Source organism: Cavia porcellus, unplaced genomic scaffold (assembly GCF_034190915.1).
Source record: "Cavia porcellus strain 051 isolate PalLab524CR breed Dunkin Hartley unplaced genomic scaffold, mCavPor4.1 scaffold_13, whole genome shotgun sequence".
NCBI lineage: Eukaryota > Metazoa > Chordata > Mammalia > Rodentia > Caviidae > Cavia > Cavia porcellus.
The window spans coordinates 17,836,663-17,860,369 of record NW_026947496.1 but is presented as its reverse complement, the minus strand read 5'-3'; the positions used below and the strand labels follow the sequence as shown (position 1 = coordinate 17,860,369).

General features: G+C 44.8%; 1 protein-coding gene across 10 annotated transcripts in view; it reads right to left on the bottom strand.

Annotated features, from left to right (window-relative positions):
- The window catches only part of Phactr1 (phosphatase and actin regulator 1), a 508,872-nt gene that overhangs the window by 59,086 nt on the left and 426,079 nt on the right, over positions 1 to 23,707 (bottom strand). For 7 of the 10 annotated variants that reach the window (XM_063259891.1, XM_063259893.1, XM_063259892.1 and 4 more), the window contains 3 exons: positions 21,986 to 22,153; positions 20,208 to 20,414; positions 4,695 to 5,016 (listed from right to left, as the gene is read on the bottom strand). In XM_063259891.1, the coding sequence (XP_063115961.1) occupies positions 4,695 to 5,016; positions 20,208 to 20,414; positions 21,986 to 22,153 (697 nt within the window). The remainder of the gene's footprint in view (positions 1 to 4,694; positions 5,017 to 20,207; positions 20,415 to 21,985; positions 22,154 to 23,707) is intronic. The other 3 variants (XM_063259894.1, XM_005003270.4, XM_023564710.2) reach the window with 1 other exon arrangement.

The window sequence follows — 23,707 nt, the reverse complement described above, 5'->3', positions numbered from 1 at the left end:
TTTCCTTTGGCCTCTCATCTTTTGGTTCTTACTTTATCTGTAGCTCTCTAGAGAAGACCACTCCGAGTCCCACTGACCAGCTGACACCCCAGTTGTGCACTCCCTTCCCACCCGGCACCATCCTATGATGACCTGCTCAGTTCACGTCCCAGGGCACTCTAAGCTCCACTGAGGGTGGCCACTTCTGTGTGGAGTTCACTGGTATTCCCAGCTCCTGTTCTGCTTCCAAAATAACAGTTGAGAACTACTGATGGACCTTCCAGTTACTAAGAGCTATGCTTTAACTGTGCACCTCCAAATTCATGTGTTAGAAATTTAACCCCCAATGAAACAGTGTTGAGATGTGGGGATTTTAAGGGATGAATTAACAAAATAATATCATTATCATGGGAGGGTAGGTTCCTTAGCTCAAGAGTGGGTTTGTTCTAAAAGCAAGTTTACACCCGCCTTGTGCCCTCAGCCTGTTTCCCCCACATTCTATCACATTAGATGTAGCAAGAAGGCCCTGCCACATTCTTGCACCTGGATCTTGAACATCAGCTTGAGAATTGAGAGAAAATATGCTTCCGTTCAGCCAGGCAGGCTGTGGTCTTTTGTGATGGCAGCCTCTGCAAATGAATTCGATCATGGTCTGGCTTTTGAGGCACGATCTCACTGACCACTGTGTTGGAGAAAGTCTGAAGGGACAGAAGAGGGGGCAGGGAGGGAAGCAGCAAGAGCCAGGAGTATAGGGGCAGTGGCCAATCCAGGCATCTTCTTCCTGTAGACAGGATAGGATTCGCTGACCATCAGCCATGGGGTATAAGAAAGAGAAAGGTGCCAAGGGTGAGCTGAGCTGTCTGCTGGGGACGGCTGGAAGTGTGAAGCTCCTTGCATAAGGAAGGGAAAGACTGCCCTGAGAACATTCCTGAAGTTCCTGCGGGGTCAGGAAGGCCCGGTATCACACTTCATTTTGCTCAGAGGAAACAAGAGCACATTCAAGACTGAGATCAGAAAGAAGATCGGGGCTGATCAGAACTTAAAGTCTGGATTCCAGAATGGAGGCCAACTAGACCAACAGCTCACTGCAGATATTAAAAATAAAAAGGTTGCATAACATTTGAACTGAAAAAACATTTCCAAAGGACATGAATCACACTGAGGGAGAGAAACAATGACAATCTCATTTGAGGAATCCGGCACAAACAAACAAAATCCTTAACAAGGCTGGATGGAGCCCATTTGCAGTGTTCCTGTTATGGATATTGAGGACAAATTTTATGTGCCATATAATTTTGCTTAATGCTCACTGCCATTTATTGAGTGTTTACAATGTGGCATGCAATGGCCTGGCTGACTTGGATTGATTAAGTCATTTGATCCTCACAAATAACCTAAACGAGACTGGGAGTATTATTATCATCTTTGTTTTACAGAAGAGGGATAGAAGGCCAGAAGAGGTCAAGCAACACACTTTACTAAATAAGCCATATGTGAGACCCAAATCCTGGCGTTTGTTTCTAGAACCCTCTATGCACTTGGTCATGCAGTGGGGACTCGCTCCAGCTCAGCAGTCCTGAGACTTTGGATAACACAAATTTGTTCAGTTTGTTTTACCTGGTCTCAAGTTCCCTTGTTCTGTATCTCTCCCTTCAAATTGGGTGAGCCAAAGCTGGAAATGACCACCCACCAGGCTTCAGTACCACCAAGCAGACTTAGGATAATGATTAAAAACCTTTTCATACACATCAGAACAGTTTTAGCAAAATCCCTGGGGAATATACATAAGACATGAAAGGTTTAGAGAAGCCTTTAGATAAAGGATGTGGAAAGATCCTCGAAGATTTGAAAGCTAGATTTTTTTAAACCTATTCACTATACAACCCTGGGGATTGAACTTGGCCTCACACTGAACTACATCTCCAGGCCTTTCTTAGTTGTCAGTAAGAGTCCTACTAAGTTGCCCAAGAGGACCTGGAATTTGTGACACTTTTGCCTCGGTCTTCTGAGTAGCAGGGATTATAGGTATGTGCCATCATGCCCAGGCTAAAAACTTTTAATTGGAAAGGAAGATGAAAAATTACATGGGGAAATGTGTTACAATAGGTAAAACACTTAATGTAATGTAAAAAAGAATTCCCTAATATTCGGACCTTCTCACCAATGGTGCAGGCTGTCTCGGGGCTGTGGCTGTTGAGAATGGTCAGGAACAACATCATGGGTAGGGGCTGGTTACCTTGATAGTCTCCAAGTCCCTTTCAATGGTCAACGCCTATTTTTATAGATGTACAGTCCAAAGTCCAGCATCAATGCTGTTTGATCTTGACATTACCTATCATGTTTTCTTCAGATCAGACTACTAGCCTGGGCTGAGACTCTACAGGTGACATCCTAGGAGATCTCAGCGGGCAGAGATGGCCCAAGAATTTTTGCAGGCAGTTTGCCTTTGTGTTCTGTCATATTTTTTCCCTCCTTGCAGTGTTTCTTTGTGGGAAACTGCCAGGAGGATAGAGAAGCAGTTCTTTCTGGATGAAACTTGGTTAGATCCAGAATGAAATCATGTTGACGGGCAATGGGGAAAAATTCTATGTAGTGACAAGAAGGGATTACGTTGCCTAAGAAAGTGATTGCTCCCTCTGTACATGGGAGAGTGGCTGTGTCACTGGCTTTTTCTCAGATCCTTCCTTCCACACTCCTGGGAGACCACGTGGATGCTCAGAAAAATGCAATCTTTATTTGGGAAGAAAGTTCTCCATGTCAGGGTGGATGGTCTGGTCAAACTGAGGCTGAATTAATTCCCAAGGCTGATTGGTCTATAAAGATGTCCCTGCACCTTGATCTGGGGTAGACCTGAGAGAGATAGAGGTATGGAGACTCAGCTGCCACCATCACCCTGGACCCTCTTTCTTACACCCCCACATTTTCCAGTTTGTTCTCTTTGATTCATTTTAATAAAGAGCCCTGCCCATATGGGTCCAACAAACTCACTCATTGGTCTGAACTCCAAAGCAACACTCCACAAATACCCATAGATATTATGAGGTGGCATGTTTTAAGTGGAAATATCCTACTAATAGTGGTCACGAGTGTCTTCTTCAGATGTTTAAAACCCAGGTGATTTACCTGGTGTAGAGTAGTTGTGGGGTTTGATGTGATGTTATCGGCCGATTGCCTAGGAAAAAGCTATGCTACTGGAGAGAGTTTTGGATTTGGGTAGAAAGACCCAGGCTTGAAGGCTCGGCCCCTCAGCTCACTGCTCAGGGAAGTGTTTTTACATGTTTAGGCAGAAAGGACGATTTTATTGTTCATTTCTTCTAATTTTTAATCTGTCACAAACTGATGCTTTTGTAAAATATAATTAAAGATGTTCAAAAGTGAAACCCTCTTTAATTATCAAATTATTCTGCCAAATTACTACACAAGTATCTAAAAGTGTGCTCTCAATTTCTGCACTTATGTGGTTGCAGATGGGAACAAGCCATGTGTGGACCATCCTTTGAGTAGGTGGTGTTGGGGAACTCACTTAACCTTACTTCCTCCACGTAGTCAGTCTCCCCCTGGGAGGTGTGAGGATTAAACACCATGACGATGATAACCATGGTGATGATGGTGTGGATGTGTAATAGATTTAAAGGTACCACCCAAACTTTATGCTATTCTCATAGCAGTAGTAAACTGCTTTTTCTTTCGCAGGGAGGATTGTTATTAACACAAAGTCACCAAATCAGAATTTCTAGAAATGACAGCTTCCCTTCGAAGCCATTGGTTTCCTAAAGGCACAGTTCTTAGCGGAAGAGGAGGAAGCTGCACCTCAGAGCTCCAGCCTGCATGCGTCCCACCTTAGGCTCTCTGCCTTGCTGACTGCTGGGCCTCCTGCACTGCAGTCTTCCCCCACTGGATCAGGGAACAGCTGTCACTACCCTGTGACATGAATTTAGGTTCCCAGTTCCAGATAGAAACATTACTGTGCTAGGAAATTCCAGGTTATTTCTTGGGCAGGAGGCAGGCTGCAGCGGTGCTGGGATTTGGACACATCAATGTGTATACACCGGAGCAATTATGAGCCAGCGTAAGAGATGAGGGCTCTCCCTGCCCGGGATAGTCAGAGTCTCCTGCAGGCCTGCCGCCGGGGGTCCCCTGTGGAGGGGAAGACACTTCTGGAGACAGAGGCAGGTGAGGGGGGTGCTGCCCAGGGGCTGCCACACCTTCAAGGCTCAGTGGCACCTGATTCAGCTGTGACACTTGCTTCCTCCACCAGCAAGAACAAGGTTCTGCCCTCTGCCTCCCGCAGCCCCTGCAGGCTCTCCTCTTCCCCAGTGAACATTTAAATTGTCTTTTGAATATCACAAAAGTAACAGATATAAAATTAAAAGTAGCAGAAAAGTATGAAACACAACCATATTTATTCCCATTTCCCCACCCCAGGGCGACTTCTGTTAATTATATGGACATCCTTTCATACAGTGTTAATGTTTAGAGAAACGTGTGTGTGTGTGTGTGTGTGTGACTATTTCTTTGTGATAAATGAGATTATAGTTTGGCAACTGGCGATATCATTCTTTTTCTTCCAGACTTGCCTTGGCATTCAGTTTCATTTTACTTTTTGGCTTTTTTTTTTTTTCTTTGCAGTGCGGGAAGGGGCTCGTCCACTGTGTCAACCCCTTATCCATCTCTGGCCAACCCCACTCCTTCCTCCCCCCTCCCCCCTTCATTACCTTTCCAGCCTCTGCATGGTCATGGCCAGTGTCTTGTTCAGTTCATCTATCATCCTGCAGCCCGACGGGTGCATGGGGAGGGTGCCGGTGGAGGAGGGCAGGTGCTGGCCGTGGCTGCCATACTGCAGCTGGTGCTGGATCTGGGACGGCAGGACGGTGTGGTGGTGCTGGGCCACACCCTGCTGGCCACTCTTCTGCGCTGCATAGGATGCCAGGGAGAGCTCTGGTCCCCCTACGGGCATGCAGATCATCACTTTCTTTGGAGGTAGCGGAGGCGACAGTTTCACTGGCAGACAAGGCAATTTCACAGGGGCGCCAGGATCTGCATTAGGAGGAGGTGAGAGATAGAAGTGAGTTGGGGCTGTCGGAAGACACCCAGAACACCCCATGTGCCCATCCTTTGAAGTGGCCGCTTGGCTACCATGCATCCACATAAGCCCCAGTAGGGTGACTCCTACTCGGTGAGCACCCCCAGCTTGCTTCCTTCTTGCAGGGCACTGGCCCAAAGGAATCCCGGGAACCATGAGGTCAGCAGTGCCTGTCCTAGGTCACGTCAGCCCTGAGGCTCCTGAACAGCCCAGACAGGAAAGGGAAAAAAGGGGTGTACGATGATACTTCTGCTTCTGAAAACCAACAGGCAGTCAAAGACGACTTTTCTAGGATCTGCCATGTCTATGACTTTAAAGCAATGCATCTTTTCAACTGACACTCCGGGACAGAAGCCAGCCCTGGCTGGGATCATATCCACTAACAGTGTGTCCCTCCCAAGTGACTCAAACGCTGCCAATCTTAACTCCCTCATCTGTCCTGGGGAGACCACCTCACTTTGGGAGCTCGCTGTGTGGGGATGAGTTGCTGCAGAGTTCGGTTCATGGGGCATGGTCCACACAGGCAAGTCTAAACTGTCAAGAGGCTCCCTGGGGACACTCTGGGGTGCGAACCCCATCTGTGCCACATACATACAGACTGGAGATAACTTTTATACAGTGTTTTCAATAATTGTGTGCACAAAAGGGTGGGCACCCTGAGCCATTAGAACACGTCCCTGCACTGCCCAGGCTAGCACTCCATGGATTCGGGTGCAAAACCAATTCCTGGGTTCCATGACAGTGCCCCAGAAGCTTCCCAGAGATGGCCTACACGGATGGGGTAAAGTTCAGACCTGGGCTCAGGTTATTCTGGAGGGGGACCTCAGAGTCCATGTGTACCCCATATTCCTGGAAAGCATCTGGCAGCGGGGAGGGGCAGTTGAGCCCCATGCACTGCATGCTTGTCTTAGAGAGATGGGTAACAGGAGGGGAGGACCCGGGATGTGTTGACATCACATCGATCTCACATTGGTGAACACTACATTATCCTGATGCATCATCTCAGAGGTCATAAAACACAGAAAAAGCGTTTCTCCAGCCTTCTGTCTGCCTTCCTGTGTGTGGCCTTCCTGCCATCTCACTGCCAAATGAGCGTGGATCTGACCACGTTACCACTCAGCCTGAAACCTATCCAGGGATTAAAGCCTCTGGACTTTTCTCTCAGGTCTTACCGGTCACCTGCTGCTAGCTTCATCTCTTTAGGCACCCTCTTCATGCTGGTTCCCCAGTTGGAAACACCCTTCCCTTCCTACGGCATCTGGAAAGCTCCCGGGTAGGGAAGTTTCTCCCATTTTCTCTCTGGAATTTACTGATTTGGAACCTGGCCCATTAGGTAGGTCTCCACCTCCAGCTGGGTCACCCAGGTGGCCTTTGTGCTCTTTCAGGTTCCCTGTGAGAGCTGCACTGCTCCTTCCCCATCCACCGGGACTGGAGGGGACTTCCGTCCAGTCTCCCCTCCCCCTTGGGCTCAGCCGCCCGCCCTTTTGCACCCTCACCCTGCACATGCGCCTTCACTCCTGCCTGCTCTCCCACACCTGCGGCCTGGGTATTACTTCCCCTCGGGTTGGAATAGCCTTCTGTTGTGTCTGTTTTGTCAACCAACCCTTGCTCTCCCTTCCCCATCCAGCTCACTGAGAACCTCTGCTGAAACCTCCCTCCCTAGATCCTGGAATGGCTCCCTGCACTGGGTGCCGAGGCACCTCGCCTCAGTGTTAACAGTGACGGTGGCACCACGACAAGGGTTAGCACAACAACCAAGCCTTTCACAGGCTGAGTGTCCCCCATCCCAAATGGTTAGGCCTGGAAGCGTTTCAGGGTTCAGCTCTTTCTGGATTTTGGAATAGCTGCCTGTACATAATGAGATAGCTTGGGAGAGAAGACTTGGGTCTAAACACGAGATAACTCACGTGTCATAGACAGCTTCCACGCTTACCCTGAAGACAATTTTATACACTTTTTAATAACTTTACACATAGCACACTGAGCCAGCAGGGCATCATGCTGACAGTGAATACGTTCTGAATTCTGGAGCATTTTGTGGCTGGTGTTTGCAGCTTAGGGACGCTTGGCCTGCACCATGCTAAGTCTGTGCCAGGGGCCTGGTATTTTCCTACTCACGAGTTGCTGTGTGCCACCGACCAGGGCTGCTAACTCACTCAGTGTAGGATGGGACAGCCTAGCACATGACAGCCAGGAGGTACCAGCTCCTTTCTCCGGGACCCACATCCCCCTTAGAGGTCACCAGGACGGCCACCAGGTTCTATTTCTGCATCCCCAATATGTAGAAATGGAAACAATCAACTTGCCCATCAGTCTATTATAAGCCAGTTTGCCTAAAATACATTTATCTAATGGTTATTCGGCTTAAATTTAAAATGTGTAATTAAAGGTACTTTTAAAACCAATTTGTCTAACAGCAAATTCCAGTTGAATTTTATATTTTTTAATAGTAATTTTTCATGGAGCATTTTGTGAATGATGTCATATAGTTCCTGAATAGATTTTTTTATTTTTATCTATTCTGGAATATATTAAGACATTTTAGCCAAGTGTGAGTTATTGTTTCAAGCAATAACTACTTAATCAATGTTTAGCTTTTCCTACAGAGTTGATTCATGGTGGAATTTTTTTGTTGTTTCCTTGCTGATTTCTTATTTGCCTTGTACTTTATGCCTGTATTTAAAAAACAAAAACAACACATACTCAATATTCATTTTTGCTTAATACAACACTGCTGTTTTCCTAGTGAGGATGACAAAGGGAGACGTTGGAGTGAATGGCATTCACTCTATGGTTTCTTTTGAGATTCTAAATTCCTAAAAGCCTTATTTTATTGGCCTCTTTTGGAGAACGGAGAGGCAAGTCCCTGAGCCTCATGTTCAGAATTCAGAGCCACTGGGGCTCCAGGGACCTGTCCTGTAGGTCAGCTCCCAGATCACTATAACTTTGGCTGAAACCTCAGGTTGAAAAAGTGTCACAAGTGATGGTGATAAGCAGCACAAACTCTGGACCAAAATGTGTCGGCTAGAAATCTACACTAAAAAGCACACCTCATTTGGCTGTTAGCTTTGGCAAATTGTTTAATGCTTTGATGTTCAGCTTTTCAGTCTGTAACCTGGGAGGGCATGGCACCTGATACTTAGGATAATTAAGTAAAAGACAAACTGGGAGCACTGTGCCTGGCACTAAGCTATGCGGTAGATGTAATTAGAATTCTCTTTGCTGTCACCACTGTCATTACTGAATGTGTCCTTCAGGCAGGCCATCCTCCCCAAGGCTGCTTTAGGACCCTCATGGTCCTGGCTTTTCTTTGTCACAGCATTTCCGATGGAGTCAATTCAAGCCTCTCGATTTGTCTTGACTTGATGCTGATTTTGTTTGCAGTGGTAGATATGATGTATTAACAACATCACTTCGAGTGATGTGGCTACTTCATCGCCTGTTCTACCTACTAGCAGGAACTGATCCCCCTGCTTAAGAGGTGCTCAAGATGTATTTGTTTTCCTTCTTTTCATGTCTTTAGCACAGTGGGAAGAGGTGGAATTCAGTGTCTAGCATCTCCTACACGAAGGCTCTGCTCATCAAAGCACGATCTACACACACCAGGTGTGAGAAGCACCCCATGAGGGTTCCTTTCCGAAGGAGGAGTCCCATCACTGGCAGCATGAGAACACCCAGGGCCCCCTGGGGAGAAGCTTTGGACATTTGCTGCAAGAGCCTCGTTCCGAGGTTAAATGTTGACCATCCTCGTGAAATCAGTCATGGTAGAATATTCAGAAGGGCTGGGGAGTCATCCCATCCCCGACAACAAGCAGCTCCATCACTCTGCCCAAGACCCTCAGCCTTCCTGAGCTCAGGCTTCTCATCTGTGGAAGGACAGCATTATCTACACTCAGGCCTGTCAGGAGAAGTGAACAGATTAATGTCTATGCAGTCTCCATGGCAGGTATTTGAGGGGACGAGAGGGCTGGAATCTAGCCCATAGTCTGTCCTAGTGTAGGGCTGTCACCCCACAAGGCACCTTTTCTAATTTTAAAAAGTTCCCATACAGGTTAGTGAAGGATCTGAGAATAAAATACCCCCAGCACAATGCTTGATATGCTGCAGGAGTTCAACAAATGTATTCTTCATGGATTTTGAAGTAAACATCATAATAGATTCCCTGCTGCCCTAACAGGTTGTTTTGAAGGTCAGATACAATATGTACATGCTCTGTCAACTGCAAAGCTCTGCACGCATCTGCAGTGCTCCAGTGGTGCTTTGTATACCTCTGAAAATCCGCCTATCCTGATGCTTCCTGGCCTGTCACTAACAGCCAGCAAAGGACGCTCTCTTAGCCGGGCAGGAGGAGGGAAAGAGGAGATTGTCTGAGTGAGGGTAGTTGCTCTGATGCCCACAGCACAGCTCTGGTATTGAGAGCTAGTGGGATAGAACACGGAAATGGGAGTTAGGAAACTCAGGTTCCTTGCTATGACCCAGTCAGGAAAAGCAAGAAATCTTTGTGTAACTCAGTTTCTTTACTTGTGAGAATCCAGCGATAAATGCTTCCTGTACCCAGATAGCACCTGCCTGAATAACACACTTTGCCTCCACCCAGTGAGTTACGTTTATCAATTGTTGGAGGATGCATTCTGCCTCCTATTTGGGATGACTTATTTCTGCAGCCAGAGGTGCATAAAGTTGTCTCCACCAATGCAGGGGAAGAAGCAAAAGAACCAGTTCCAGGAAACAAGGACAATAAGCCCACACTGTGTGTCACAGAGCCATAAAAACCCAAGAGGGCCATATTTCCAAACATGACACAGCTCTGGTTTATGACTTCAGATAAGAAAAGAAAATGTAAGATTACTTCTGTAGCCAGTTGTTGTGCCCAGGACCGAGGGTTTGAAAGACAATTAGTGTGGGGGAAATGAATACACCCTAAGCACCCCTAATCCGAAAACGTGAAATGCTCCAAAATTTGAATTATTGAGCATTTATAGGGTGCCATACGTGCAAAGAAAATTCCATGCCTGACTGCATGCAGTCAAGATGCAGGTGGATCATTAAAGCTATTGTATGAAATTAACTTTAGGCTATGCGTACAAGGAATATATGAAACATACATGAATTCTGCATTTAGAGTTGGGCCTTAGCCCTACCCCTGTTTCCCTATCCCTATCCCTATCCTTATCCCTATCCCCATCCCCATCCTCATCCCCATCCCCATCCCCATCCCTATCCCCATACCTATCCCCATCCCCATCCCTATCCCTAACACTATCCCTACCCCATCTCTATTCCTATCCCATCTCTATCTTTCTCCCTATCTCGATACTTACCTTGATCACTATCACTGTTCTATTCCAAAATTCAAAAGATTTCCAAATCTCAAATGCTTTGGCTGCAAGCATTTCAAATAAGGGAGCCCCAACCTGAATACTATAGTGTCACTTTTCACTGGCAAAAGGCTGCTAGCACCTGCTCTAGAGGCCCATGTGTAACTGATGTATCATGATACTTTTAAGCGATAGTAGCACTTAGTGCTAATTTAAAAAAAAAGGCACTGTAAGACTATCTCAGCCGCTTACTGACTCCTTTCAGCATGTCTGACTCTCTGATCTCCTTTCATCTGAAGTGTAAGTTGAAACACAGATGGGTCTTTCATTGTGCTGTTGTGGCTGCCTGGATGTCTTGCATCAACTCACAATGTTTAACTTTCGTGTGGGTTTGGGGGGAAGAGCCAGAAGTTGCGCGGTGCTGATTGAAGACACACCACGGTGCGCTGATGAGCCGGCCTTTCCCCTGGATGGCACCAGCGGCCGCACACACTCTACTGACTGCGCCTCATAAAGACATAGAGGAGGCTTCCAGAACTGCTTCAGAAAGTGACAAGAAAGATGGGATAGGAGTGTTCAAGATGAGAAGGTGGCTTAGGGTGGGTGGGGCAGGGAGGGCTAACAGCAATGTCTTTCACTGTAATAATCTTTTTAATGTAAACATCCAGTTTTTTTTAATCATCCCTTTTAGATACAGGTATCTTACCTATGACACAAAGGGCCTATCAGAAGTGTATTTGGGACTTAAATTAGCGTCACTGAACTGCTTAATCAGAGGACCCTTTATGTGCAAAGGGATCTCGTATTGTCTCTGTTAATTCTGGAGCACACCAGGCCACCCTAGGGACCCTAAGGTAGCTTGGTGTTTTGTTTTGGTCAAAGGTAAAATGTGCTGTCTGACCCTCGTGGTGAGAAGGATGGTGCAGAGGAAAATGCCAGGAAATATAAAGAGTTGTTTGTGTACAATGTCTGCAACCTGGCATCCTCTCTCCAGCCAGGCCAGCCTCTTACAGCTTTAGGAAACAGCTGGCATTTGTGAAAACTACATCCTGAGAATCCTAAAATTGAGGACCAGGCTGGCATCAGCAGGGGACTTTGTTTTAAGGCACTTTCCATGCAGAAAGATGTCAGAGTTTAAATTAAGTTCTTACATGACCATATGGGATGATGACTGAAGGAGGTGCTGGGCGGTGGGTAAGTGTGGCTCACGAGCTGAGCCACCTGGCAGGTCACTCTGCGGATCACGCAACTCTTGGGTACAATTACACTTTATTTATAGTAGAATAGTGGAAAGGAAGTTGTTCTCCAAGAGGCACCACTGAACAAACACCTGTACTGACTGAAACAGATACCTGTTTGTTAGAAATTATAAATCACCTCTATGAAAACATGCGTGGTGCATGGCGGTGCACACCTGCTGTCCCATTTACTTGGGAGGCTAAGGCAGGAGGACTGGAAGTTTGAGGACAGACTGGGCAACTCAGCAAGACCTGTCTCAAAATAAAAAGTGCAAAGATCTGGGAGTGCACCTCAATTGTACAGTGCTGGTGGATTTAATCCCCAAGCCACAAAGACAAAACCAAAAATTCCTAAACAACAAGGCACATTTTTTTTTTTTTTATTTTAGGAACAATGGATTGCTCTTCCCGAAAGCAAGGCAGGCACTTGGTCGCTGAGCTGTGGAATTTGAGCTTTCCGTAGGACAGGCACATGGAAGGTAAGCAGTCCAGAGTTGGATGGCTGAAGGAAGCATGGATCCCATAGCACTCACGAACTATATCAACTTTATAGCCAGGCAGCACAGTGCATGATTGTAATCCCAGCATTCTGGGAGGCTGAGACAAGAGGATTTTAAGTTTGAGCTCAGTCTGGAGAACTTAGTGGCTTAGCAGGATCCTGTCTCAAAATAAAAGGATTTAAAACAAAAAAAGAATTGGGGATATAGCTCAGTGTAAAAGCCTTAAGCTCAATCCCCAGTACTGTTAAAAAAAAAAATCCAAACCATAGTCACAAGTGAGCACAAATATAATCGTCTGCTCTCAGAACACTAGAACCAGAAGCTGGAAGCTCTTATGGTTAAAGGATGTAAATTTAGATTCCTGTAAGAAAAAATACTACATACAGCACAGAACTACGAAGAGATAGAACATTTATGGGAAACATGTAAATGAGCTCAAGCTTGATCCATAAAGGCATTTTAAAGGTAAAGTAAGGACAGCTACAGTATATCCCTGTGAATATCTCATACAGAGATTTATTCACTGTTGGAGGTTACATTCATATTTCTTGCATTCAGAGAGATCACGTTGACTGTGCAGTGTTAGAAAGGTGTGTTCATTCCCTGAGTGTTCCTAGGGCAGCCCGGAGACCTAAAGTGGGACCATGAGTTTGACTAGTGTGTAACGCTCATGTTCTTACTGCTACTCTTAGAAAAGGTTCCTTTTCCATTGTTTATCATGTTTTCTTTGAAAACCACAGAGTCTAGGACAATCAGATTTCATTTATGGTAAAATTCAGAGTTGGTGAACCTTTTGCTCAATTTCCTTAAAGAATGAAAGTATCTTGTTATGACTCCTCAGATGAGTAATTAGGCTTATCCTAAAAGGTACTTAGTGACAGAGACTTCTCTTCTTCCAAGGCCTTGAGTTTTGCTGCAGGGCAGGATTAGATAAAGACCCAGCAGGTGGCCAGACAGCTGAACCCTGGGAAGGCAAACCAAGGGCAATAGGTTGGTGTGCTTTGCACCTTCAGGTTAATGTTGAGTGTGCCTGTATCAGTCACTTTCCCAGTGCTGGGGGAAAAAATGCTGACACAAACTAAAGGAGGGAATGTTTAATGTGGCTCATGGTTTGGGGGGCCCAGTCCATGGTCAGTTGACTCCAAGGCAGAAGTGGTAAGGGGAAGGGCATGGCAAACGAAAGATGCTCAACCCATGGCAGTCAGGAAGCAGACAGAGAAAAGGCTGGGGGATGAGAATGCACCCTTCCAAGTCAGGCTCCTGTGACCCACTTCTTAGTATCAAGCCTACCTCCTCACAGCACATTTAGTTATAAACTCATGATTAATCCCATGAACCCACCACCTATGAGAAGCTCCACATCTGAATCCATGAGGATTCTGGGGGTACCTTAGATCTAAATCACAGTAACCCCCCATTCATATATCCACTTATAAATCCATCTGAAAGACAACGTCACCATCCATTGTTTCTACAAAGGAGTCAAGGAGGAACGCACGACTGAAATCAAACTGCCAACCATCCACGAAAGATGCCCACTTCCTCCTCCTATGAAGTTCAATTCCTCATCCTGGCAATCAGTGTTCCCAATTTTCAGCACTACAATGCTACAAGAACCCTTTATGCTTGCCAAGTGCGACCAGTTGGTATTCTTGAGCATAATATGCATCATACTTGTGTGCTCTTGAGTGCACTATTTATTAAGAATAATCCCCCCATGCCTACCTGATAAAAGTTTATTCATATTTTTACGGCTTAAGTATGTTCTCCTTTATGTTTTCTTTTTATTCCACTCCAAAGATTTGACCTTTTCCTATTTGAAGTTCTTTAGAGCTATATTTCTTACTCTCCATATCAAGCATTTTCTATAGCTCAGCCCACTCTGTAGCAGCGATATGAAAGCCTTAACAGGTTCTGTCCGTTGCAGGAGGACTTAGCAGAACACCTTGCGCATGGTGGGCACTCAGACTGTAAGTGCTGCGTGAATTAAGTCTTCAGTCTAATAGCTCCATAAAGAAGTATTTTGCTATAATCTTTGTCCTGATCATAGAAGTGATAGCATAAAGCAGCCTTTAGTAGTTTTTGATCAATAAAGTCTTTATACGTGCTTTAGAAAAAAAATTCTGCTTTTTGATGAAAGAAAACCAAGGGCGAGAAAACATGGGGAAACTGATGTAAGAAGTCAGTTTGGGTAATTCCTGTCTTCCTTCCATTTATACTTTAGGGTTAGGTCTGGGATAAGGGTTAGAGTTAGGACTGGGGCTTTCCCGTTCTTAGGGATGGGCAGGGCTCAGCTTATAGTGTGTCTCTGGAGCCAGATTGCCTCCATCTGCCGTGTATACTACAGGAGGCAGCACTCCTTTGCCTTCATTATCCCAGAATCAGGTCCCAGGCAGGTTGATGGAATTATTCAAACCAGCCAATCCTAAGCCGCCTCACTGTCCTGCGGAAACCCCAGAGAAGACCCTGGCCTCTCATCTTCCAATCATCTTCTCCCTGCTTCCAGGCCTCTCTGAGTCCCATCTGGCCCTGCATGGTGGCAAGCCGTGTCTGCTGTCTCTAGGAACATGCAGATAATCCACTCTGGCTCTCCTCAGCCTTCCCTATGTCTCCTCTTGTGACTGCATGGGCTTGCATGTCATCTAAAAGAGCACAGGACTCCTCGAAGCACTGGTTAACCAGGGCATGCAAAGCTCAAGCCCTCCTAGGAGGCTTCCATGTTGCAATTCATTTTTCCTTTTAGAGGCACAGCTAAAGTCCAAGTTCTCAGCTTCCTAGTCTTTGGTTTTCCTGCACTATCAGAGAGTTTTGGGGAGACGGCAGAGGTAGAGAGAGAAGTCATTAGAGGATTCTGTAGTGCTGGTGAGGAATATGAGAGCGGGTAGGGTGGGGTGTTGGAGAGAAAAGGCGAGAGAGAAAACCAGAGAATCAGAGAAACAAAGTGAAATTACATCTCAGAGTGTGCCTGTGAGCAGTGACAGTGTCTACAAAACTACAGAGATGGCTATAAATAGGAATATTGGTGTTGACACGCATTGGATCTCTAGTCTCATTAGACACGTACAAGTGCCAGGCTGAAGAATTCCACAGGGTACAGATGACATTTGTCAGGTAAAATTGAAGTTGCAAAGTACTTTGTTAATGTTGAAATTTGCAATCAGCCAAGTTTTGAGGATACAGTCGTCCTTCGGTACCTGAGGGGATTGGTTCCTGGAGCCCTTGCGGATATCAAATCAGCAGGTGCTCGGGTGTCATTGGATGCAGCTAATATTTGCACCGAAACTGCACAACCTTGATGTACACATTAAATCGTCTCTAGGTTACAGATAATACTGGATCCAGGGTAATTGCTCTGTAAGTAAAATAATTTCTAATATAACACTTAAAATTACATTATTTTTAATTGTTTCGTTGTTTTTTATTGTTTCTTTTCCTGAATATTTCCAAACTGGCTGGTTCAATCTGCAAATAGAGACCCAAGGGTAGTAAGTTTCCTACTATTTTAGGGCTCTAAATGTTCAGCTAAGCCTTGGGAAGGTTCACTGCACCAGTGGGACTTGTTTTTAAGGAGTGGCAATGATTTTCTTTCTCTGCGGAACTGACAGTCTCTAATCATGGTCAGACACTTCCCACGTGACTCACTTTTGGTTCTCGTGGGTCACCTCCTTCTCATCTGCTCCTTGAAACCTGATCCAACTGGACTCGGGTCTTACTCTAAATAACCAAGAGCCTTAAGAACATTACTTATTTTTGAAAGACTAGATACTGTTGGTCCTTGAATTATGATATGGATTGAGGTCCCCCACATCCCAATCCTATGTTGAAGTGCTAACATTAGGTGACATAGCTGATGGTACGTACAATAAGGGGGTAATTAAATTTATGTGAGGTTATAAGGATAGGGCCCTATTTTATAGAATTAGTGCCTTTTTAAGAAGAGATACCGAGACCTATCTCTCTGTCTCTCTCTGTCTGTCTGTCTCTCTCTCCTCTCATCCAGAGTGAGAGCTCTCACTAGAAAACAAAATTTACCAGGCCCTGAACTTGGATTTCTGCCTCCAGAACTGACAGAAAATAAACTTACATGAATCACCCAGTCTATGTTATTTTGTATGGCAACCTAAGCAGATTAATATGTTATAAAAATAAATCAGCAAGTTTTCTAGTTTCTTATTTGGATGAAAATATACAAAGTTAAGAAACAAAACTGAAAATTAAAAAAAGTTGAAAACAGGCATCTTGGCATAAACTTATGGTAAGAGGTGAGGATCTGAAGTCAGCCAAAATGGGCTCGAGCCTGTCTCCGCCACTTACTGCTTTGTAACCATGTTGAAATTATTTAACTTCTCCAAATTTTATTTTTATCTTCTGTGAAAAGGAGGTAAGAATGACAATGGCCTCCATTTGGTAGGACTCACTGGTACCCATGAAGTCATCAAATGCTAGCTGCTGTTACTACCACCAGCTAAAATACCCACTACACTAAAATACGGTGACTGTCACACCGCGAAGTCCGGTCAGCATGGGAGCTGAATGAACTGTTGTGTATGTCCTCTGGGGTCGCTCATGTACAAGGCACAGGTTATTCATGCAGTGCTTAACACATGACTCTGGGACCAGGACGCCCAGAGGAGTGACTGATGGGGATTTAGAAAGGCAAGAAACCAGGGTTTTGTAGCAGTCACTTGTCTGCTGGGGTCATCCGTCATCTTGGTAAGAATTCATTCTGAGGCACATTCATCTTGTACCACATTCAAATCATGACAAGCTCTGCTGGAGCTACACTTGCGGGAGGGCAGGACCTTCTGCCTCCAACTTCTGAGTCCCTGTCACAGGCCACTGCACAGGCTGAGGACGGAGTAGAAGAGAGCGAAGAAGATGTCAACAAGAGAAGAAGAAAGTGTGAGAGAGCAAGGAAGTATCTCTCTTTCTGGTTGAAAAACAGAGAAAATGTGTAAGACAAATATTCCCCAAGCAATTGTGGCTTTCCTTGTAAACTAGAAGCAAATGCTGAAGTCGAGATAATTCTGCCTGATGAACTCAGAAAGGACACCAGTTCAGGCTCCTGTTTATTTTTCCAGCATTCTGCTAAACCATTAACCATAATCCATGTTCTTTGAAGCATGCTTGGTGCCTTTCTATGGTCCTTGTGTTTTCTTTCAAACAACAGAACAACAGACACTGAGAATATATCATAAATATCCGTTTAGAGCTCTGGAATTCCTAGTTTATTAATTCTTTCCGACGTGGCCCAGGTGTCTCTAGAGTAATTAGTAACAACGGGGTTAATGGGGCTGCCTCATGGTGGTACGGATTTATTATGACTGATTATTCTCTTATAAAAATTAAGCGAGTCTAATTGAGTTCGGATCCAAAAGGCCAACAACAGATACACAGTTTCTAGGCATCTCTAACTGGTCTCATCCTAAATGTTTAAGAGACTGGCAAGAAGAGCAAGGATATAATGTATTTTTGTGCATTTAATTTTAAGCTTATGAAAGTGTAGTGCATAGATAATAAGTTCATTCATTGGAAGGGGACTAAGAAGCCAGAGAGACCAGGCCAGGTTAGACATATTCAGTCCTTCAGAGAGAGACGGTCCCATGGGTCCTACACCACTAAAGGTCCAGGGCTCACAGTTGAAGCTCCATTGTCTCACACATTAGATAACGAGATACATCAGAGTACTGTGAGATAACAGATTCTGTAGCTTTTCTTTTAAAACACCTTCTCTACTGGTTTGCTCTTTCTCTCTTTCTATTACTAGCGGATGATTTTCTTGAGCCCGTGTTGCAAGGACTGGAGTAGTCTCTCTGGCTCAGGTCCTTCTGTTTATTAGTGATTTGGGGTATGCAACTCAGACTTGGCCTTAGTGGTGAGAGCCTTTCAATGCTTCTCTCTGCTCATTCTACACAGTTATCTAGGGATGCATTTTCCTATCATATTGTAGTGTTCCATTCTAAAGAATCTCCAAAGCCTTTCCCAATGGCCAGGGAATAAATCTGTATCTCTGTATGCCTTTACCTCGTGACTCCTGTTTCTCGGTATATCCAAAGTGAAGCCCCTGTCTGAGCTAACCCCAAACCCTGCCTTTGAGCCTTAGTACAGCAGCTTCTTTCCTGGAATTCTTTCTCCCATTCTCTATCACGCCCTTCACACTTTAAAGTCAACTCAAGCTTCAGACTTCTCAGCAACCTCCTTACAAACCTGGACTGACCCCAAGGATTACTCCAAATGATACTTTTCTTACCATATGGTTGTATTTGCATAGAACCTACAGGAGTCCTCCCATGTACTAAAAATCATCTCTAGATTATGTATAATCCCTAGTACAATGGAAATGTGAATAGTTTGTTATACTGTGTTTAGGGTATAAAGAAGAAAGTAAGGTCTGTGCATTCAGGGCAGATGTGAGTTTTTTCTTCCCAAATATTTGTGAACTCTGGTTGGCTGCACTAGAGATGTGGAACTCATGGATACAGAGGCTGACTGTGTGTGTGTGTTCATTAAGCCACATCCACCTTGACACCTAGCTTGATATTCTGTCTTCCGTAGGCTCGCTGAATAAATTGGGACCATACATGTACAGGTTGACTAGTCATTCATAAAGGAGCTCAATGTCAAAGTCTGAAAAGGCACATAAGCTTTCATTCAGCATTTCTAATTATGGAAGTAAATCAGAGAAAAATCAAAGATGCTAATATGGAGAGATGCCAGCTGTAGAGGATGTTTGCTGTTGTGGGTTTCATGAGAGAAAGGATAGAAAAGTTGTGAGGGGCCAAACCAGTCTTCATCTATACCATGTAGCTAAGAAAACCATGTAGAGTTTTTACTAAAACGAGAACCATTCCATAACAAGTCACTAAGCGCAACATGCAGATGGTGAGAGCAGTATTCTGTTTTTATTAGAGGGACAGACAGACAGTGCATGACCCTTAGAAGGACGCCGATGGGGCTATTTCTCCTTTGTTAATTTTTTGTGAATTTAAATTTCTGGATGCTGTTACTAATGTGTGGAATGGTTCCTTTACACAGACATTTGCTCCTTTAAATCACAAATGTCCACCTGGAGTGGATGCCTGTTTATCAGCATGGTAGTTCAATGTGAGCCTACATCAAAGTTGGACTCTAACAAAAGCGCCATGAGAGATGCATCCTGCTGCCATGGGAACACATCCCTGTGCCAGGAGGTGGGAAACCAGCTCCCGTAGGCTTCTATTGCAGAGTTCCCATTAGTCCTGAGAAGGCATTTATTTTTATTGAATTTTAGTTTTTCTACCTCAGGATAGGTGATGATTCTTCCCTATCTCCATCCAATTACAGGTTACAAAACTTTACAGAGCTTCAATTACATGGTATTTGTAAAAATAGCAAATCTAACAAAATGAGGCAGTTGATTAGCATCAGCTAGGACTATTATCAGGGTTGTTTCCCAACTTAAAATCTTTGATTATATCATCGCCTTAAGTCACATAGTGGCATTTGATTCATGTGCAAATGTGCAGTGAAATACAATTTCAGTGGTTTCCCAACTTCATAAGTATGGGTACATTCAGCAACACTTCAGAAATGAAAATGTCAAAATCATTTTAGGATAACATTGCTGAACTTATTCTCCCACTAAAAATATTTCCCGTGTATTCTGCAGATTAGCATTTTTGCTTACTTTTTTCTTTTTTTAAGAGACCAGACATCAATGAAATGAATTGTAATAGGAAAAATGTACTGGATTTTAGATAGTAACTTAAAGACAAAACATATAAAGCCTTGACAAACTTAGTATGAAGGAAACAAAGCACAATTCTTTATCTTTGCAAACATTTTGATGTCAAATCTATTCTGCCCAGGGAGGCAAATAATCTTGAAGTAGTCACATAAATACAAGATACATGTTACAGATACACATGACAGGAAGCTTTTGGCCTACAGCCAGGAACGTATCTACTGAGACACAGAAATGCCCAAACACCCCGGGGGGCAACCTCCCCAGAGATGTGTACTCAGGGCCCAGGTCACAAGAATGACAGAGAAAGAAAGGATCCCTTGAAGGGAAGGAGGGCTGCACACCCCGGAAGACATGTCCACTCACCTGTTAAGTGGTTGGCAATCCGGGCAGTGGGTTTGGGAGGCAGGGCCGGGGGCTGCTTGAGAAGGGACAGCTGCTTCACTGGGGTCTCCTCATGGTCTCCAGAGAAAGCAGCAGGTTTTTTGGGGGGCAGTAGCAGGACTGGTTTGGCTGAAGGATCTTGGGACAGGAGGACTCCAGATTCACTGGCAGAGGGACTCTCTTCAGACACTGAGGGGACAACCACATGATACACAGGAGACATTACACACACGCAGTGCAGGTGGGGCCAGCCAGGGACACAGGACAGAGATGCAGGTGGGCTGGCCAGACAGCAAGCACCGACCGCCTCAGGCTGCCACACTAATGCAGGCACATTGGAAGTCCAGTCGAGCAGGAGGCACGGTAAAGGGACAGAGAGAAGGCAGAGGAAGAAAGATGACAGAAGGGGGAGGAGAAAGCAGAGAAAGGAGGAGGAAGGACATTTTCTCATCAAAAACATCATTTCAAACTCTGTGCTTATCAGACAAAGTGTATGGACGCTTCATGGTGTGACTCATGGGACCACAGAAAAGGTCAACAGGATGGCAGGGGCATTGGGTCAAGCATGAAGAGTCCTCTGGGCTCCGCCACAAGAACCCAGTGCTGGGCTCACTGCTAGGGTGCTTTTTGCTGGGGATGAAGACAAGGTGGATTCAAACGGGTGAAGGTCTCTGTGTTGTCCCGGGGGCTTGCTTTGTCCCTGCTCTCTGGGTTGGGACAGCAAGTGCTCTGGGAGGTTGGCACTGAACAGCTGGCTCACCCAGGTCCTGGAGTCAGTGCTGAGTGGCAGCCTCTCAGAAGGACCCTAACATGGGGAATACCCTAACCCTGCTAGCTCCCTTGACACCCAACAAGGCAAAGAAGCTCACGGCCTCAGGTTTGCATCGTTTGCATCATTTCCATAACTCAGTGAGAAAGCTTACACTGTACAGTGCCTTCCTTCCTCCCTGACCTGGGGACCAGTGTTCTGCACAGCAGTAAAGCCTGCAAAGAATCTCCAGGAGCATAGAATCCTTCCTGTCTTAAGGGTCATCCTTTGTGAGGCATCTGTGCACATAAGTTCTGCACCTGGCACGCAGAAAGGACATCGCTTTTCTGCCTATACTTCAGGTATTCCAAGAGCTTCCTCCTTGACAATCTATCTTGGGATGACACATAGTTACTATGTGTTGGGAAAGACTTATCTTTGGGTTTATTAGACCACTCTGAAAATCTCCTGAGATGGTCACTCAGGTGATTCTGGACCAAAGAGGCAATGGTATGATGGTATCAACTGACCATTATCTTTTGTCAGAAAACTGTACACAACTTAGTCAATAATTAAATTAACTGACTGACTGTATCCAATAAACTGATACAAGTATTAATTGGTAAACTGAGAACTAGAAATTAAAGAGCATGGTCAGATCTTTTGATCAGGCAAATTAGATACCATACAGAACATAGGAGTCTTGGTTCTACTGTAATAGAGATGCATGTTAGAAAAGAAAAGAGATTTTCTTTTAATGTGACAAAACAAGCTATAAATCCTTTAAGGAGATGAGAGTCATACAAAAGAATTTTTAACAACCGTAGAAAGATGTGTGTAAATATCCCCATTTTTCTTATCCTAATAAGTATGAAGAACTAATAGGTCAGTTTCATCCATTCCAGATCCTTCTACTGAGAATGATCCAAAATAGAACCTTAAGTCCAGCTAGGCAGAGGGCCCCACAGTGACATTCCGGGGTCCTGCCTGTTGACCCCGCCAGTGGCATTACCTGGTCCATCCATGATGTCTGAAGCTTGGAGCACCTCGTACGAGCAGGGATCCCTGGGCATCGGGACTGGCTCCATTTCGGACAGTGCAGGCAGAGACAGCTGGCTGGAACTTAGGGACTGCCCGTTTTCCAGGGAGTCATCTTCATTTGATATGGACAGCTCCCCATCTGTCAGAGAGAAGGTGATGGCCGTGTGAGACCGTGTCTGCCTTCCAGGGAGGGGGGCAAGGCTTAGTGAGACTGAGTCTAGGTGACTCAAGTCAGCTTTATCAGGGTCAGTATCCAAAGCTGACATCTGTTCTCTTACTTTTAAGATTTCAGAGACAGGTTGTCTATCCATCAGGGCAACACTGTTCAATGATCCTCAGCAACCTGCTTGTTTTCCATGTTTCTTATCATATTTCATCCTGTGTTCTATTTGTTTTTTAAAAGGAAAGTGAATTGAAATTAATTTTTTATTCGAATTTTTAAAAAGTTAGAAAAACTCAGTAGGTCTCAGACATGGGAAAACAAGGATTGAGAATTCCCACTTTCAGGAGAAAAGGAATTTATGTCACTGACCAAGGGCAAGGTACCAAAGGTCCCAGGAAAATTACTCATCCTGGTTTCTGATTACCAGTCCCTCTAAGAGGCTGAACATTTTCAGACTCTCTGATCGATCTCTATCAGGCTGCAGCAGCCCCACTGGAAGTGCCAGAACTCTTCCAGAGCAGACCACCCATCACACCCACTTTGATCTTCTTACAGCTCAGCTGCTCAAGGGGCGGCTGGTTGACACCACGGTGGAGGATCAAAGGCTCCCGTACAATGGCCATTTGTTAGATCAAAATTTCCCCACTGTGATTTCATCTTAGCCTAGGGGAGTCTTAGATAACTAGACATTAAAGTCAAATTAATTTTTAAAGCTGACTGAAAGCTATTCCAGTCAGATGAATAAACACTCAGATGAAAGATAAAGTCTGCGGTACTCAGAAACTTGGAAGCCAGCAAAGCAATTACCTGATTTAACACAGGAAGAAAGATGACTTAGGGTAGAAATGAAACAGTACAGTAACTCCAGGGTTAAGCTTTTTCTTTCACTTGTTCCTACCAAAGTTCTATTTTCATATAGCATTGATATACAGTGGCACAGGAATCCTCCAGTCTACCCCTTCAGAACTGGCCCAGTGAAATGTTCAACAGAGTAATCTACAAGAAGGACAGAAGGTGATAGACCTAAATCTTCTGCAAATATTAAAAAATTATTGCATACTCAAAACAATTCTTGTGACATAGACCCTAGAAAGCGCTGGCATTTATAGACTAGTTGATTTTTTTCTTCTTATTCAGTTCTTTAAAAAATGCCCAATATGGTAGTAGAGGTTATTCTAAATGAAGTTAACAATCTGATTACTACTCATGAATAGGAACACAAGAGCAATGCATATGCTGAAGTCAGTGCCATGGGAACCCCACAACTGAGCTGGGACTCCAGCATAGCAAGGGCTGTGGTGCATTAATGCATCGCTCAGGAACCATCTCCATTCCTCCATCTATGGTTTATTTAGGACGTCCAAGCTGACGCCATGGGAAGTGGCTATGCTTAAAGTTCCCAGTTGGTGGGACAATCACACAGCTGCCACTCAGTTCAATGCATCTCTAGGAGACCACTTGGATTTTTAATGATCCTAGGATATTCAAAGTCTTAGATAAGTCAACCTGAGGGCACTGCAGTCAGGTTCT